At 37.1% G+C, this 16,891-nt stretch overlaps 1 protein-coding gene across 1 annotated transcript; it reads left to right on the top strand.

The window, feature by feature from the left end:
* Positions 1 to 12,700: 12,700 nt before the first annotated feature.
* LOC116013111 lies at positions 12,701 to 13,966 on the top strand. Its single transcript, XM_031252767.1, has one exon. It carries the CDS (start codon positions 12,701 to 12,703, stop codon positions 13,964 to 13,966), a length of 1,266 nt encoding a protein of 421 aa, XP_031108627.1.
* The last annotated feature ends 2,925 nt before the right edge of the window (positions 13,967 to 16,891 follow it).

Raw genomic sequence — 16,891 nt, 5'->3', positions numbered from 1 at the left:
TAAATTTCGGAAGTTACTGCCAGAATCTCCCTGATTTTCTTTCACTATTTTCACTAACAAGTATAAGCCTATATGAACATAAATATAACATATACATGCATATCCAAGTTATGAACATGTATAAAAATATTTCCAAAGCTCAAAAACACCATATTTCAACCAAAATCAATTATCCAAATTCAAGTGACTAATTCCAACTTAAGGGAATTCCTTACCTTGTAAAGGATTTCTAACACTTAGAAGCAATTTTGGATCCTTTCCCCAATTTTCACCTTAAAACCTAGGTTCAAAATCAACACCATAACATCATGTATCAAGAAATTAAACATAGATTCATAACCTAGGAAGGATTACAAAGCTTTCTACCGAATAATATCGAAAACTTACCGAATAAATTTGGAAGTTTAGAAGGATTTGGCTGGAACTTTGGAAGAAAAAATGGTGGAAGATGATCACACCTCTCTCTCTCTCTTTTCGGCATTTGGGGAAGAAAGAGGGAAAAAAAAATTCTTTATATTTAATCCCAACTTATGGGATAAGCTTTAGAATATTTGTCAAAACTTTTATCTGATGGAAGTGACAAATGGATTACCTTACTTAGCCGTTGTGCTAATTACACTTCACCGTGTACGTCATTTCAGATGTCATCCAGTGAAGGATCCTGTAGCCCGGCAAACACTCCTGATCATGTTTGCCCGGGACCTACTTTTGTTGGTCAGACTTTGCATGACACGCCGGACAGAGACCCCTATTCTCCACCCGATTCTCAAAGCTCTCCAGACTATACTCCAGCGTCCCCTGACTATACTCCAACAACCCCAGTCAGCCCAGTCAATCCTTATTCCTTTTTGGACTTAGTAGATGAGTTAAATGCTCAGTATGGGTACTACCCCATAGAGCTTATTCCCGGTTCTGACCCTATCGAGTTCATTGTCCGCTACCCGTGTCCGTGGGACTCCGACCCACGAGATTTTCGTGACGAGTGGTCAATGATGTTAGTCGAGTGTCGCTTCCTCGATCACATCATGTGGTTCGAGGGAGAGTGGCACCTCGTTTGGGGCACGTACACCACACCGGTGTACCGAAGTTGGATTAGAGGGCCAGAGTTGGGAAGTTTTTGGATGGTTTTCTCTTTTTGTGTATATATATCTTTTGGTAGCCTTAGTTTTGGCTGGCTCTAGTCTGTTAGGGCAGTGGAGGACCCAAAGTTTGTAAATAACAGCCGTCGGGCAAATTCTTATAAATACCTTTTGATATTAATATATATGCCTAGAATATTATATTTTGATGTTTGGGGTGTTGATGTTGAGTGTGTTTCTTTTAGCCTGTGCACTTAGAGTGGAAGTTTTATCAAAGAGGTGATAGGCTTCACTCTAAGTGTGGCGGTAGCACCCAGTTTACTGCTGTAAGATGTAAGCTTCCGCAGCGTTATATTACGCATATTGTAATAGTTGTCGGAGCAGAAATTGGGGTGTTACAGGTTATGTCTTTCCTCAAATTTTTTAACAACATAACCAATACTTCCTATGAATTTGAACACAATTCTGGCTTTGCAACCTGTCCTATTTGAGACTCTTCTCCTCTTTATAATTGAAGAACTTGATGCTTCATCTACATTCAATGTAGAACTACCGGTAACATTCTTATACCCTTCCTACTACAAAGAATGTACTTTGTCAGAATCACCCCATCCTTAGAACTAGACCTTATATCAAAGCCAACTTTAGCAGCATAGTTCTTGTAAAAGGATATAGCAACCTCTAAAGTACTGAATGTCATACCAATCTTAGGTTTACTGCCATATTCACAATTAGGAATCCAATATTCAGTTATCCCCGGTGATATATCCACACTATAACCACCTTTAATGTTACTGGAAATGGAAGATATAAAATATAGTGTAATTGCAAAAATGAAAAAATTCAAAGATATAAAACACTTTTATGCTCTGTAGTGCATGTTTTTGTGTCGTACAGAGTGAAAGTAAGTGCTTACCAGTGCTCATTCTATCGATAATTAAATAAAATTACACAAAACACACTATTTTTTCATAAATAGATGCAGTGCATATTTTTCAACTGTATGGTGCAAACATTTGTGCCTAATAGTCTAGATATTTAGACCTAACAGTGCATGTAGTTCATTCTTATAGTTCAAGGTATTAACAATGGTTTAGGATAGTGTAATGCTTATAGTGCACCTTTTTGTGCCATACAGAGCACATTTTTCTGCCTACTAGTGCACATTCTTATGGATATTTCAAATGAAATTGCATAGAACTCACATTATTTTTCATAATCACTTGTAGTATATGTTTTCTACTCATATAGTGCAAATATTTAAACCTAATAGTACAAATATTCAAACCTAACAGCTCAAATAGTTCATCCTTAGAGTTGAAGGTATTAACCATGGTTTAGGTTATTTTTATGCTTATAGTGCACATTTTCTTGCCATACAGAGCACAATTTTGTGCCTAAAGGTGCACTTTCTTATGCCTATATGAAGTGAAGTTGCATAGAACTCACATTTTTTTATAATAACTTGTAGNAGTGGAAGTTTTATCAAAGAGGTGATAGGCTTCACTCTAAGTGTGGCGGTAGCACCCAGTTTACTGCTGTAAGATGTAAGCTTCCGCAGCGTTATATTACGCATATTGTAATAGTTGTCGGAGCAGAAATTGGGGTGTTACAGGTTATGTCTTTCCTCAAATTTTTTAACAACATAACCAATACTTCCTATGAATTTGAACACAATTCTGGCTTTGCAACCTGTCCTATTTGAGACTCTTCTCCTCTTTATAATTGAAGAACTTGATGCTTCATCTACATTCAATGTAGAACTACCGGTAACATTCTTATACCCTTCCTACTACAAAGAATGTACTTTGTCAGAATCACCCCATCCTTAGAACTAGACCTTATATCAAAGCCAACTTTAGCAGCATAGTTCTTGTAAAAGGATATAGCAACCTCTAAAGTACTGAATGTCATACCAATCTTAGGTTTACTGCCATATTCACAATTAGGAATCCAATATTCAGTTATCCCCGGTGATATATCCACACTATAACCACCTTTAATGTTACTGGAAATGGAAGATATAAAATATAGTGTAATTGCAAAAATGAAAAAATTCAAAGATATAAAACACTTTTATGCTCTGTAGTGCATGTTTTTGTGTCGTACAGAGTGAAAGTAAGTGCTTACCAGTGCTCATTCTATCGATAATTAAATAAAATTACACAAAACACACTATTTTTTCATAAATAGATGCAGTGCATATTTTTCAACTGTATGGTGCAAACATTTGTGCCTAATAGTCTAGATATTTAGACCTAACAGTGCATGTAGTTCATTCTTATAGTTCAAGGTATTAACAATGGTTTAGGATAGTGTAATGCTTATAGTGCACCTTTTTGTGCCATACAGAGCACATTTTTCTGCCTACTAGTGCACATTCTTATGGATATTTCAAATGAAATTGCATAGAACTCACATTATTTTTCATAATCACTTGTAGTATATGTTTTCTACTCATATAGTGCAAATATTTAAACCTAATAGTACAAATATTCAAACCTAACAGCTCAAATAGTTCATCCTTAGAGTTGAAGGTATTAACCATGGTTTAGGTTATTTTTATGCTTATAGTGCACATTTTCTTGCCATACAGAGCACAATTTTGTGCCTAAAGGTGCACTTTCTTATGCCTATATGAAGTGAAGTTGCATAGAACTCACATTTTTTTATAATAACTTGTAGTGCATGATTTTTACTCATATAGTGCAAATATTTAAACCTAATAGTGCAACTATTTCAACTTAAAAGTGCACACTGTTTATCCTTAGAGTTCAGGGTACTAACATGTTTTAGATTAGTTGTATGATTATAGTGCACATTTTTGTGCCATACAGAGCATATTTTTATGCCTACCAATGCACATTCTTATGGCTATATCAAATGGAATTGCATAGACATTGCAGTGCATAATTTTCAACCATATAGTGCAAATCTTTGTGCCAAGTAGTGCACATTTTCTCAACTAACAATGCAAGTTGTTCAATCATAGAGTTTAGGCTATTATCCATCTTATAACTTAGGTTTATGCTCTGTAGCGCATGTTTTTGTGCCATATAGAGCATAATTTGTCCCTAACAGTGCACATTCTTGTGGCTAATCAACTAAATTGTGATATTGCTATTTCACATCATCGAATGTGTAAAGAATGTGAAAAGATTAAGCATTATAATTGATACTTTGATAACAACGAATTTGTAAAGAATGTGCAAAAATTCATCAATATAACTGATTTTTATATTAATGACTGGATTAAAAAAATTAGAATTGAGATTACCTTCATTCATTGTGTTGATCGATCGACTTTGTTTTCTCTGTGATTATGCGTAAAGAATGTGCAGATTGATTATGCGAATTAGGTTGATTTGATCTTCGTTGTGTAAAGAATTGATTTGATCGAATGTAGGAGAAAAGTTTCGCATATGATCAGATATGGCAGTTACCAAATTACCGTTTATATATGTTAGAGTAATTACCATAATAACCTTAATGAAGCGTGCCTTTTATAATCTGCTAAGCAATTTCAGACGTTGGATTAAATAAGATCTGTGGCTCTAATTGCATCTCACTTCTCACCTAAGTAATACTATGCACATGAGCCCCTTCCCCTCTCTCTCTCTCTCTCTCTATATATATATATATATATATATATATATATAAAATATTCAGTACATTTTCAAGTAAGCTTACTGGTTTATAGAATTCCTTCTAGGAGATACTCGATCTATGGGTTAAGACAATACTTGAGTTTTCTAATCATACATACCACTTCTAGGCATGAGCATATATTATCATGTTTCATACACGTTCTAATAATATGAACATAGATTGTGATAATATATTTTTATTTCTACATTTTCTTCTTCAAGAAGAAAACACTTAGTCAATCATTGACTATTTCAAGTCATAAAAGGATCATAGTAATTTTATACTATTCATGTTGCGACTTTCGTTTATCGCATTTTGAGAACTTTAAATCCATCAGGAATTTTTAAACAACTATTATCGACCAATGACTCATATAAATATGCAGTGACCGCGTTTATTAGCTATATATCTAATTATTTACTGCTAATTTTATTAAATAGCAAAACACAATGTCATTTATTGTGGAACAATATCTTTTTATTATGATTAATATTGGGTTTCTCCATAAACCCTTAACTTTTCAACTCGCTTTATATTTAATCACCTACCTTTTCTTAAATAAATAACACATACTAGTAAGTAGTAACCTGCAGAGTGAACATCTTTTGGTGTAGATATCTCTTTTTAGTGAGTTGAATTGTATACCTTAATTGCTCTTTTTTTAATCGAAAAACAATTAGCATGCTTATGGCGCTATACTACTATGTTAGCTTCTGGATCCATATTTAAATAATGAGAGCAATTATGGAGGCAAATATGTTGTCAACAACGGTAATAGATTTATTATAGATATCTTCCATATTCATGGAATTTTTTTTATATCAACCAAATATATGTCGTTTCCCAATAGTATTTGAATTTGCTTGTTCCTCTTCCCAGTATTTTGATTATTCGGTGCACCTATAAATTTACTAGGTTTTTTCCCCTTCTAGATAAACATCTTCAGGATGAAAAATTCTTTAGATTTTATGAGGGACAAAATTTCTATACTAGATCTAGTTTTCACAAATTCTTATTTTTATACCAATAAATTTCCTATGCTTCCAACATAAAGGAACACGGGGTCTTGCAACTGCGTCCCTAGATAAAGGTAGGTCTTAATCGGGGATTGTACTCGACCTGATTGCCCTCAGCTCGAACCGGTTTGTCTCAGATTGGACTGAATAGCGGCTGATGCGCCGACCACTATACGTATTCAGCTATTAGAGGGGAGTATAATCCCTATCAACCATGTCTCATCTTGCTTCTTAACTAGAAACACCGGAGAAGAAAATACTGATTTACTTTGCTGAATAATTCTATATTCAAGTATCTCTAATCACTACTTATCAATCTTGTCCCTAAGAAATTGGGGGTACCTATATGGATGGACAACAACTAGGTCATAACCAAAAGAGAGTACAATTTAGGTATCACACAAACATGATGGTGGCAATATCGAGACTTCTTGGAATAATGGGTCAAACTCTGATAGAAAGACGTTTATAACGTCTTGGTTAGAAGTTGGGTGCAAAGAAGTAATTACAGCCAATGCACTAGGAGTGTTGTTGGACCACGAAATCAATTTCATATTCAAAATAAATTGCATTGTTAAGGATTTAAAATCCCACCAAATTGATCCAATGGTGTTCATCCATTTAATTACTAAGAGTTAGAGTCCACAAGTAGAATATGGAATAAATTCACCAAAAACGAGTCTGAGCCCTTAAAAACCAACATCAATTTACAAAGACCAGTGCTTGATAGGCAATCCCCATTCGAGACCTCAACCTTAATTCTAAGATGAGGAGTGGTAAGAAGAGCTAAGCCATGCACAATTGAAGTGTTGATGAAATTATGGGTGTTCCTTGTATCCGCCAATTCAAATAGGGCATGCTATCTCATTACCTGAAGTTTAATGATCTCTCATATTGAAACTCTCGTTATTGCATGTATAGAGATTTCAACCACCTCAATGTCCTCACTAGCAGGCTCAATGGCTCATAGATTTCCTCTTTATTATTAATGCCTAGGACACAAAATAGGTGCTTGCACCAATAGCCACAAAACCATATTTGTATAATCACAATTAAAACAAATGACATTTGATTTGCATTAGTCTTGCTCTGTAGGTGACAACCGACGAATGAGATGAAGTATGAGACCAATTTTTTTCATAGCTTGTGGTATGGAGTTGGTGAAAATCACCAAGTTGTTTCTTGTACGGGTTGGAATAAGACGTGGGGGTTGCTGGAATGTCCATTTTTACATCAAAAGAATTCGATAGCAAAAATCCCAGAAAGTATTAATGACCTCTACCAAGGAACTCATCTAATCCTATAGTAAATAAATCGACATGCTGGTCGATTCGCAAAAAAATTTATCCTAGCCAGCAAATGTGGAAATCTAAAACATATTTTTCAATCTAGCATGCACGTTTCTTGATGTTCACCAACTTCCCCAATGGGTTATTACTATGAGGAAGGCCAAAACATAGCTTATCATATATCATTGTAAAATACTTCACCTATTGTATTAAAGGTTGTCAACTCAACTTTGAGTATGAATTGGGGTATGAGTAACATGAAAATAAATTCACAACAATGGGGCTAGATGAGAGGGTCCTCTTGGATGGGGAACATAGGAAATTCCATTGCGTATATTGGGAATGGAAAATGGTATCGTCACTATTGGGGGATGTAACTTCAACAATGACAGGTTAGATTATGGAAGAAACTAGTTGTGGCTGCTTGGGAATGCCATTATAGTTACTGATGAGACCAAAAAGGGATTTTTTTTTTTTCAATTCCTTAATAGATTTGGACATGTCATCATATTTAGCACTAGAAATTGCATTGTTGGGAGGTTGATTGCCTATGACGTAAGCAACTGAACTAATGTTATAGTCTATTGTCAGATGTAAAATAGAAAATAAAGAGCAATAAATGAAGAACCAAATTGAGTTTTCTTAAGGCCATATTACTCCCTAGTCCCTTTACTGGGATAAAAATATGCTTGCCTTCCATTGAAATTGATTCCCCCTTTTTATAGATAAAATACAACTTATAGAATGACTAAAATCCAATGAAGAAGCTAAATAAGTTAAGTAATTTGCTAAAATCATCCAACTTACTAAAATGGGACGGAGGGAGTAATATATAAAGTATGACAATAATTTTCAAAAAAATGTGTTGGTCCCGATAGAATATGCGAGTGAGTCTAGAAGTGGGTGAATAGACTCACTCAAATTTTTAAAAATTTCTTCACGAAGTGATAAGTTTTCCCAAAGGGTAGACTTATCGAGTTGATAAGAGTTTTGGAATGCACAATGGAATTTTAACTTAGTCTCTTTTTAGGTTTTCTTTGCACGTTTGGTTATCTTAATAAAATGTTAGGATTGGTCATGAGAATGATATGCAAGCAGTGAAGAGGTATAACTAAGTAAGGAGAGAGAGAGAGAGAGTTTATATAGTGGTTCGGTTGTTAAGGAAACCTAATCCACTCTTCTTCACAACTCGTGAAGGTCTGCACTAATCACTCCTTAGTACAATAACACCACCAAGTTTGCCTCCTTGATCACCAAGCTGGACAACAACCTTGAATCACCAGGTTTTTCAACTCCAAGAGTTTACTCCGCTTCTTTCTACTTATCCTAGTAGAGGATGTAGGTTGGAGAAGTAGTTTCTTTTTTTCTCCAACTGAAATCTTTGCTTCTTCGAATTTGGATCTTTGCTAGTTGAAGCAACTCAGGACTTCTTAGAATCTGGATAATTGCGTTGAAGCTTAACTCTCTTTTCTCAATCACTGGTCGTAGATTGCTTGATAAACTTAAAGTTTTTCTCTGTTACTTAGATGTTCTTAAGAATGATCAACACTTTCTTCTGAAAGTGAAGGGGCTATTTATAGGCTTGAAAAATTGTTCTGTTGGAGGGAAAACAAAATTTCAAAGGAGCCTATTGACAATGAGTAGAGATCGTTGGGTAATTCGAGTATACATGAGTCAATGATATTCCAGCCGTTAAGTCCATAAATAACGCTGAACATTTGTCTTTTTGTTTTGCATAAAAGACATGACATTTAATGACAGTTGACTTGGGATATATACCTAGGACTTGTTTTGTCCCGCACGCACACTCATGTTTTAAGGTTTTGGACTATATACGCTTAGAGAATGTCTCTAGCTTGTCATATCGAGTTGTTAGCTGAGCTAACGAATCGATCCCTTTTGTTTACTCGAATACGGGTGGTTGACTTTACCAATCATCCCATAACTCATTGAATGATCTTTATTTATCATCCGGTCTTGATAACACAAAGACGTAGACCCTTCCATAATTCGGTCTTTTGCAATCTCTTGGCCTTCATCATTGAATCTTCAAGTCTTCGAGTCTTCGTTCTTCTATCCTTCATTTTTTTTTATCATGAATCGTTGAGAGATGACAACTCAGGTTGAATAAAGTTGTCTCTAAGTGATTTCCACGAGGGCTTGATACGTTCACTCTGGTTAATGATTCGAATAACGATTTGAACAAGATAAGGAATCGACCCAAGTCTAAGACGTAAAAGAATTGAGGGGTCTAAACTACTAAGCTTGGTATCATCAAAATCTAGTTACAAAGTGTTCCTTTCAAAATGAATCTCTTTCAACTAAGAAGCTTCCCAAATAACTACAGGCTTCTCAATCTTCAACAACATATTTATTTCTACAACATCGAGCTCAATGGTATGATTTTTTTTTTTGGTTGGGTGGAGTCATGGACATTTGGCATTTAATACAATTTAAATATAAAAAAAGTTATAATAATAATAATAATAATAATGTTAGTGTAAACTGGAGACCACTCTAATGCTCTCGGTAGGTGTGCATGTTACAACAATACAACCTCTTACCACCTTCTTTTTTATCAATTAATATCACTTTTGGTCCCTCGACTTTTGAGTTTTATCAATTTTGGTGCTTAACTTTAAATTTTTTCAACTTTGGTGCCTAACTTTGTTATTTTTATTAGTTTTGGTTCTTCCGACCAAATTGACGGTGAAATGTTGCCGGATTTTATATTTCAAGGGCAAAATCATTATCCCAAAGAAAGATCTTCAATAGCTAGACAAAAGAAAAATCATATTAAGAGAAAAAGAAGGGTTTGTCAATCATCGAGATATAAATCTCATAGATCTCTGTCTAGTTTCTGCTTGTCTTTTCCATTATTTGCACCGATCAAATACCTAAAAATATGATTTTACAGTGGTTTTGTTAGATATTGAAGATTTTTTTGGGATAATGATTGTGCCCTTAAAATATAAAATTCGGCAACATTTCACCGTCAATTTGGTCGGAAGGACCAAAATTGATAAAAATAACAAAGTTATTAGGCACCAAAATTGAAAAAATTTAAAGTTATACACCAAAATTGATAAAATTCAAAAGTCGAGGGACCAAAAGTGATATTAATTCTTTTTTTTTTATTGACAAAATTCCAATTTAGCATAAAAGTTCGGACAATCTCTCTTATTTCTCCTCTAACTATGCCATACACTCCACCATCCCTTAACCCATGATGAGAAATCCTTCAATGAGAATGCTAGTCTCCTCTAACGGTGCACCGGAGGAAAGGAGTGAAGTTTTTGTGATGTTGTTGGATGGAGACAACCATGATAGTCTCAAATCCAGTATTATAATTCAACTTTTATAATCTTTGGATCAAATTAAAGTTCTTTAGTTCATCAAACTAAAGCACTATCACATCTAAAATAATTGAACATTAAAAAATAGGGACACATTAGTTGTAATATAATGAATAAGTAATATGATATTGAGGTTTAATTATACTATTTTGCTAATTTAAAATGCCTCATTAAAACTTTTTTAATAGAAGAGACCATTTTTCACATTACTCATTTTTATTGAGTGACGAGGAAATATGTTGGGCATCGGTCAGATTGGGCGAGTTTAGTCTCTGCTCGATTTGAGACGTAGCATTGTGAGTAGGGTTGTTAACGAACCGAACATAAACGAACGTAGGCTGTTCGTGTTCATTTGTTAAGGATTTTGGGGTGTTCGTGTTCGTGTTCGTTTGTTAAGGGTTTTGAAAATCCTGTTCGTGTTCGTTTGTTAAGCGTTCGTTAGTGTTCATTAACGTTCGTGAACATGTTCACAAACGTGTTCGTTAACGTTAACGAAAACGAACACGTTCGTGAATGTGTTCGCAAACGTTAACAAACACGTTCACAAACATGTTCATTTACATTCATGAACACGTTCGTGAACACTTAATAACCAAACACCTGCACATGTTCATGAACACATTTGTTCGCGAATAATAAATAATCTGCATTCACATCTTCACGAACAATTATATATATATATATATATATATATATATATATATATATATATATATAAACATGTTCGCGAACATTATTAAACGAACACTAAACGAGCTTGTTCGCGAACACTACTAAACGAACACAAACGAGCTTGTTCACGAACACTACTAAACAAACACAAACGAGCTTGTTCGCGAACACTTAGCAAACGAGCTTACCACTGTTCAGACTCTATTCGTTTATTAACCGAGCTCTAAATTTTGTTTGTTAATGTTCGTTTACCTTAATAAACGAACATAAACGAACGCTTACCGAGCTCGAACACGAGTAGTTTGTCGAAAGCTCTGTTCGCTAACAGCCCTAATTGTGAGTTGTGACTTACCATTGAGGGATGTGATTAAATAGATAATATCCACATACTTATTACTAATTGGTTTTAAGCATGATATGACAATTAGATAGTCAACCAATTGATTTTAAGTATAAGTAGGATATGGAAACTAAATAACCAAATTAAGTAAGCTACAATCATCACAGGATGAGTGACTCACGGAGAAGTAAGGTAGTTATTGGGCATGTTTGGTTAGTGGCGGATCCGCCAAATTTTGGCGGATCCGCCAACTTTGGCGTTTTGACCTTGGTCAAAACGCCAAAGTAAACTGTTTGGTTAGCAGCGGTTTGGAGCAGCGGATTGCTCCAAACCGCTGCAAACTCAAACGCTGCTATGAGCAGCGTTTGAGCTTTGGCGTTTTGGGGAAATTAAAATTTCCCCAAAACACCCTCATTTATTAAAAAAAAATTAAACTGTAGCGCCTTTCGGCGCTATGGCTTCTCAGCGCTGAGAAGCATGAGAGCTATTCCAATTGGAAGAGGAGCACTGCTCCTCTTATATAGAGGAGCTCAAGTGCTCCTCTTCCATATGATTTCAATGTGGGATAAAAATCCCACATCATTTACAAGGGGAGCCACCCCACGTGGCTCCCCTTTGTCTATTTTTTTTAAAATTTTATTTTTGTTATAATTTTTTTTGTTTTGTATTATTATTATTATTATTATTATTATTATTAATATGAATGTCCTTTTAGGTCATTTTACATATTAACCGCTAATCTAAACAGCTAATTTTACCAAACATCTTTTTACAAACCGCTAATACAATCCGTTGGTCAAACCCACTAATACAATCCGCTTTTTGATAACCGCTAACACAATCCGCTAATGCTAACTTCTAACCGCTGATAACCAAACAAGCCCATTATTTTACTAAACACTTCTAATTGTAACAATCTAATTTATTAAGCGTTTTCAATTTTGAGCTTCTGGTTGTTTGTTGAAGATTTTGACTCTCGACTAGTCCAGTTTTTTCCTCTCATTCTTGGTGATGAGTTTCTCCATCTCATTCGCAGTGATGAGCTTCTCCCCCTGCTATCCAATGGTAGTCATTATTGATCTCTACTATTTTTTCTGGTCTCCCCCTCATTTATTGTAATGAGCTCTCCCCAACATCTTCCTCATTTATTATCCACCAACCTATCCACTGCCTCCTGAATCTCATTGACCTTCATCACTCACCAACCTAGTACCATAACAGAAGTTTGCCCTCACCAATCACACCATCCCTCCCACAGTACCCACTTCCTCAACACTCACCCCTAGAACAACAACACACGATGGCTTCTAGCAGCAAGCAGCCCATGGATCTTGCAGATGAGTATTCGGCCATGTCTTTAAGAGATGACGAGGAGTTTGAATTCCCCATCGAAGAGGGTACTGCATCTGACTTTCTGGTCGAGACTCCTTTCATTCTTGCTGGGAAACTTCTTACTGAGAAACCAACACGTTTCAACTACCTGAAAGACACAATGGCTTCTATCTGGAGGCCTAAGAAAGGAATGATGGCAAAGGAAGTCTCGTCTAATATGTTTCTTTTCTACTTCGTCCATGAACTTGATATCAAGAAGATCCTCGAGGGAGGTCCCTGGTCTTACGACCAGAACCTGCTGCTCCTCAAACAGATTGAACCAAATGTGCCACCTCAGGAGATCCAGCTAACCACTGCTGACTTCTGGGTTCAAGCTTTCAATATTCCGTCAAGCATGCAAACCAAGAAAACAGCTGAGATGGTCGGAGCTTTCCTTGGTTCTTTCATAAAAGTTGACGAAAACAATCTGGACGGCCTCTGGAAAAGCTTCATGCGTATAAGAGTTCAAATGAACATTACAAAGCCTCTAAAAAGGAAAATGAAGGTCAAACCTCCCGGGGGAGACACCTTTTACATTGAGTTCAAATACGAGAGGCTAGCTACTTTCTGCTTCATTTGTGGCCTGATTGGGCACAACGAAAGATCATGTGATGAGCTCTTTGAAGGTAGATCGGAAATTCTCGCAAGGAATTATGGACCGGAACTTCGAGCCACCGGTAGGAGATCCCAACCAAGCGCAGGCCAACCTTGGATGCTCTTAGAGTTACCTCGCCAGCAGATTACTGAGGAAACAAAAAAGTCCACTTTTACTCCTGACAACGACACAACCCACGCTGACATTCCTTATGAGGAAATCAACGTTCAAAGAGCACAGAGTGATCCTCAGAATATAGCCATGCAGTCTGGAGCCGTGCAGCACATTAATGAAAGGCTGACATCTATTGGCAGTAATTCAATGAAACCTCACAACAATTTAATGCAACCCCCTACGGCTCCCAACAACAATGGGTTTGTCCTTTGGCCCATTCCTGGTTGTTTCAATGATGCTAATAACCCACGCCAAGCGGTTCAAACTCTGGAGAAAGTACCTGATCGTGACCGAAAGAGGAAAAAGAATGACAATGTTGAGGAGGGGGAAACCCATATGGAATTGGAGCAGGAAGATGTTTTTGATGATGGGTCAAAAAACTTGTTGGAGGCGGGACCTAGTTCTCAGGCCCGCCTATTTCAATGAGTCTCATTGCGTGGAACTGTCGTGGGCTTGGCAACCCAGCGACGGTTCAAGTTCTTGTGGACATTGTCCACTCAAAGAGGCCGATTATATTATTTTTAATGGAAACAAAACTAGTTACTCATAAGTTAGAAGGTATTAAAATCAAATTGGGTTTTGATGGGTTATTTGCAGTTGACGCTAGTGGGCAGAAAGGTGGTCTGGCCCTTTTATGGAGAAGAGATATTGAGCTGAATATATCTACTTTTTCTTCAAATCATATTGATTCTCTGGTTTGTCTAGACAATTCTCAGCAAGTTTGGCGGTTCACAGGCTCTTATGGATATCCCGAGAGGCACAATCGACATTTATCTTGGAATCTTCTCAAAACTTTGGCCAACTGTGGAAATCACCCGTGGATTGTTATGGGGGATTTCAATGACATCCTCAACCCAGGAGAAAAATTAGGGGGGAGACCCCAACCTCAATGGCTCCTAAAGGGCTTTGGCGAAGCAGTGGATCAAAGTGGGCTGAGGAATTTTGAATTTGCCGGCTACCAGTTCACATGGGAGAAGGGGAGAGGGACTCGTGAATGGATTCGTGAGAAGCTAGACTGCATTCTTGTTAATGATTTGTGGGTTGATCAGTTTGGGGAGGCAAAGGCAACTTCTTTCGAAGCTCTGCAGAGTGACCATCTTCCTATTGCTATTTGGCTTATCCCTACTATTCACCAACGACGGAGGAGGCGTTTTAGATTCGAAAATTGCTGGGTCAAAGAGTCAGTATGCAGGGAGATTATAAATCAGAGCTGGGCTTCGTCCATGGGTCTTGAGCTGTGTACAAGGTTCACTAGATGTGGTGAAGCAATATGGAGTTGGGGGAAAGATTATCACAAAAATTTCCAACCAAGAATTGAGGCATGCAAATCGAAGTTAAAATTTCTTCGTGACAGGGAGGATGTTCGTGGAATTACAGAATTTTCTGCTGCTCAAAGGAATTTACTCCATCTCCTTAATCAGCAAAATCTCTACTGGAAACAACGAGCCAAATTATTTTGGTTTAAGGAGGGAGATTGCAACTCCAAATTCTTTCACAACTCTGTTCACAAGCGTAGGAGGAACAATTCTATCAAAAGGTTACGCGATGATTCTGGGAATTGGGTTCATCAGGATGAAGCAGTTCAGAACCTCATCAAAGATTATTTTGTCAAAATCTTCACTTCAGCCAGTGGTGATCAATTACCAGTCCTCCAGGAGGTTCCCAAGGGGGTTTCAGATGCTCAGAATGAAGCCTTGCTGAGAAGATTCACCAGAGAGGAAGTTAGAGCTGCAGCGTTTGGGATGCACCCAGACAAGAGCCCAGGTATTGATGGCTTGAACCCTGGCTTTTTTCAAAGTTATTGGGATATTGTTGGGGATAGTTTGACCTTACTCTGTAATGAGTTCCTAAGAACGGGAAAATTCCAAAAAGACCTAAACCAAACTCATATTGTTCTTATCCCCAAGAAGGCAACCCTTGAAAGAATTGCAGACCTTAGACCGATTGCTCTGTGCACGGTCGCATATAAGATTGTCACAAAGGCCATGGCTAATAGACTAAAACCCATTATGGGTGGTTTGATATTTGACAACCAAAGTGCATTTGTTCCCGGGAGGCTAATAACTGACAACATCATGGTGGCATATGAGATGCAACACTTTTTGAAAAGGAAAACTCAAGGCCGGGAGGGGTACGGTGCCCTCAAGCTTGACATGAGCAAGGCTTATGACAGAGTTGAGTGGCCTCTACTCCAATCTATTATGCTGAAAATGGGGTTTAGTAGCCGTTGGGTGGACATGATCATGTACTGTGTTTCAACTGCTGTCTATTATGTTCTGAAAGATAACAAGGAAATTGGCCCTATCTTTCCGAGTCGGGGTCTTCGACAAGGTGACCCTCTTTCACCTTACCTATTTCTCATTGTAGCGGAGGGCTTTAGTGCGCTGATTAGAAAATATGAGACTGCTGGTAAGCTTCATGGTATTTCTGTGGCAAGATCAGCCCCAGCAGTGTCACATTTGCTTTTTGCCGATGATAGTTATATTTTTTTCAAAGCCAATTCTACGGAGTCCTCCAACTTGAAGCAACTTCTGGCTGTATACTCTTCTGCTTCTGGTCAATCTATCAATTTTGATAAGTCTTCGCTCTATTTTAGTAAGAATGTTGACAACTTAACAAGGAACAGAGTGGGGGAGATTATGGGTGTCAAGAGTGACGGAGGTAGTGGAAACTACTTGGGTTTACCTATGTTGGTGGGGAGAAACAAGAGACAGATTTTTGGTTTCATCAAATCAAGAATGGTCAGCCGTATTCAAGGGTGGAATCAGAAGTTCATATCGAGGGCTGGCAGAGAAATACTCCTAAAAAGTGTTGTTCAAGCTATTCCATCTTATGCTATGGGAGTGTTTCTTCTTCCCAAAGATCTCACTAATGAGGTGGAAATTCTAATGAATGGTTATTGGTGGAAAGGAGGTGGTAATGAGACTAGGGGTATTCATTGGAATAGCTGGAAGAAACTATGTGTTCACAAAAATTGGGGAGGGCTTGGATTTAGAAATCTCAGAGACTTTAACATAGCTATGTTATGCAAGCAAGCTTGGAGGTTAATCAAGAACCCGAATTCCCTTGTGGCCAAGATTTATAGAGCTAGATATTACCCCTCTTCAACCTTCTTGGAAGCTAAAAAAGGATCCAACCCGTCATACATTTGGAGTAGTTTGCTTGAAACACAGGAGGTCCTGAGGAAACACAGTAGGTGGAGGGTGGGCAGAGGTGATCATATTAAAATTTGGGGTGACAATTGGCTTCCGGATGATAATAATCCAAAAGTTATCTCGTTCCCGTATCCCTTCTTGACAAACTCAACTGTGGATGTGCTAAAAACTTCTGATGGTAGTTGTTGGGATATGG

This window comes from Ipomoea triloba, chromosome 3, assembly GCF_003576645.1.
Source record: "Ipomoea triloba cultivar NCNSP0323 chromosome 3, ASM357664v1".
Classification (NCBI taxonomy): Eukaryota; Viridiplantae; Streptophyta; class Magnoliopsida; order Solanales; family Convolvulaceae; genus Ipomoea; species Ipomoea triloba.
This window is presented reverse-complemented; position numbering and strand designations above follow the sequence as displayed.

Excerpts from the sequence above, each read along its gene's own strand:
- LOC116013111 (XM_031252767.1), top strand. The coding sequence starts at position 12,701 with ATGGCTTCTAGCAGCAAGCAGCCCATGGATCTTGCAGATGAGTATTCG.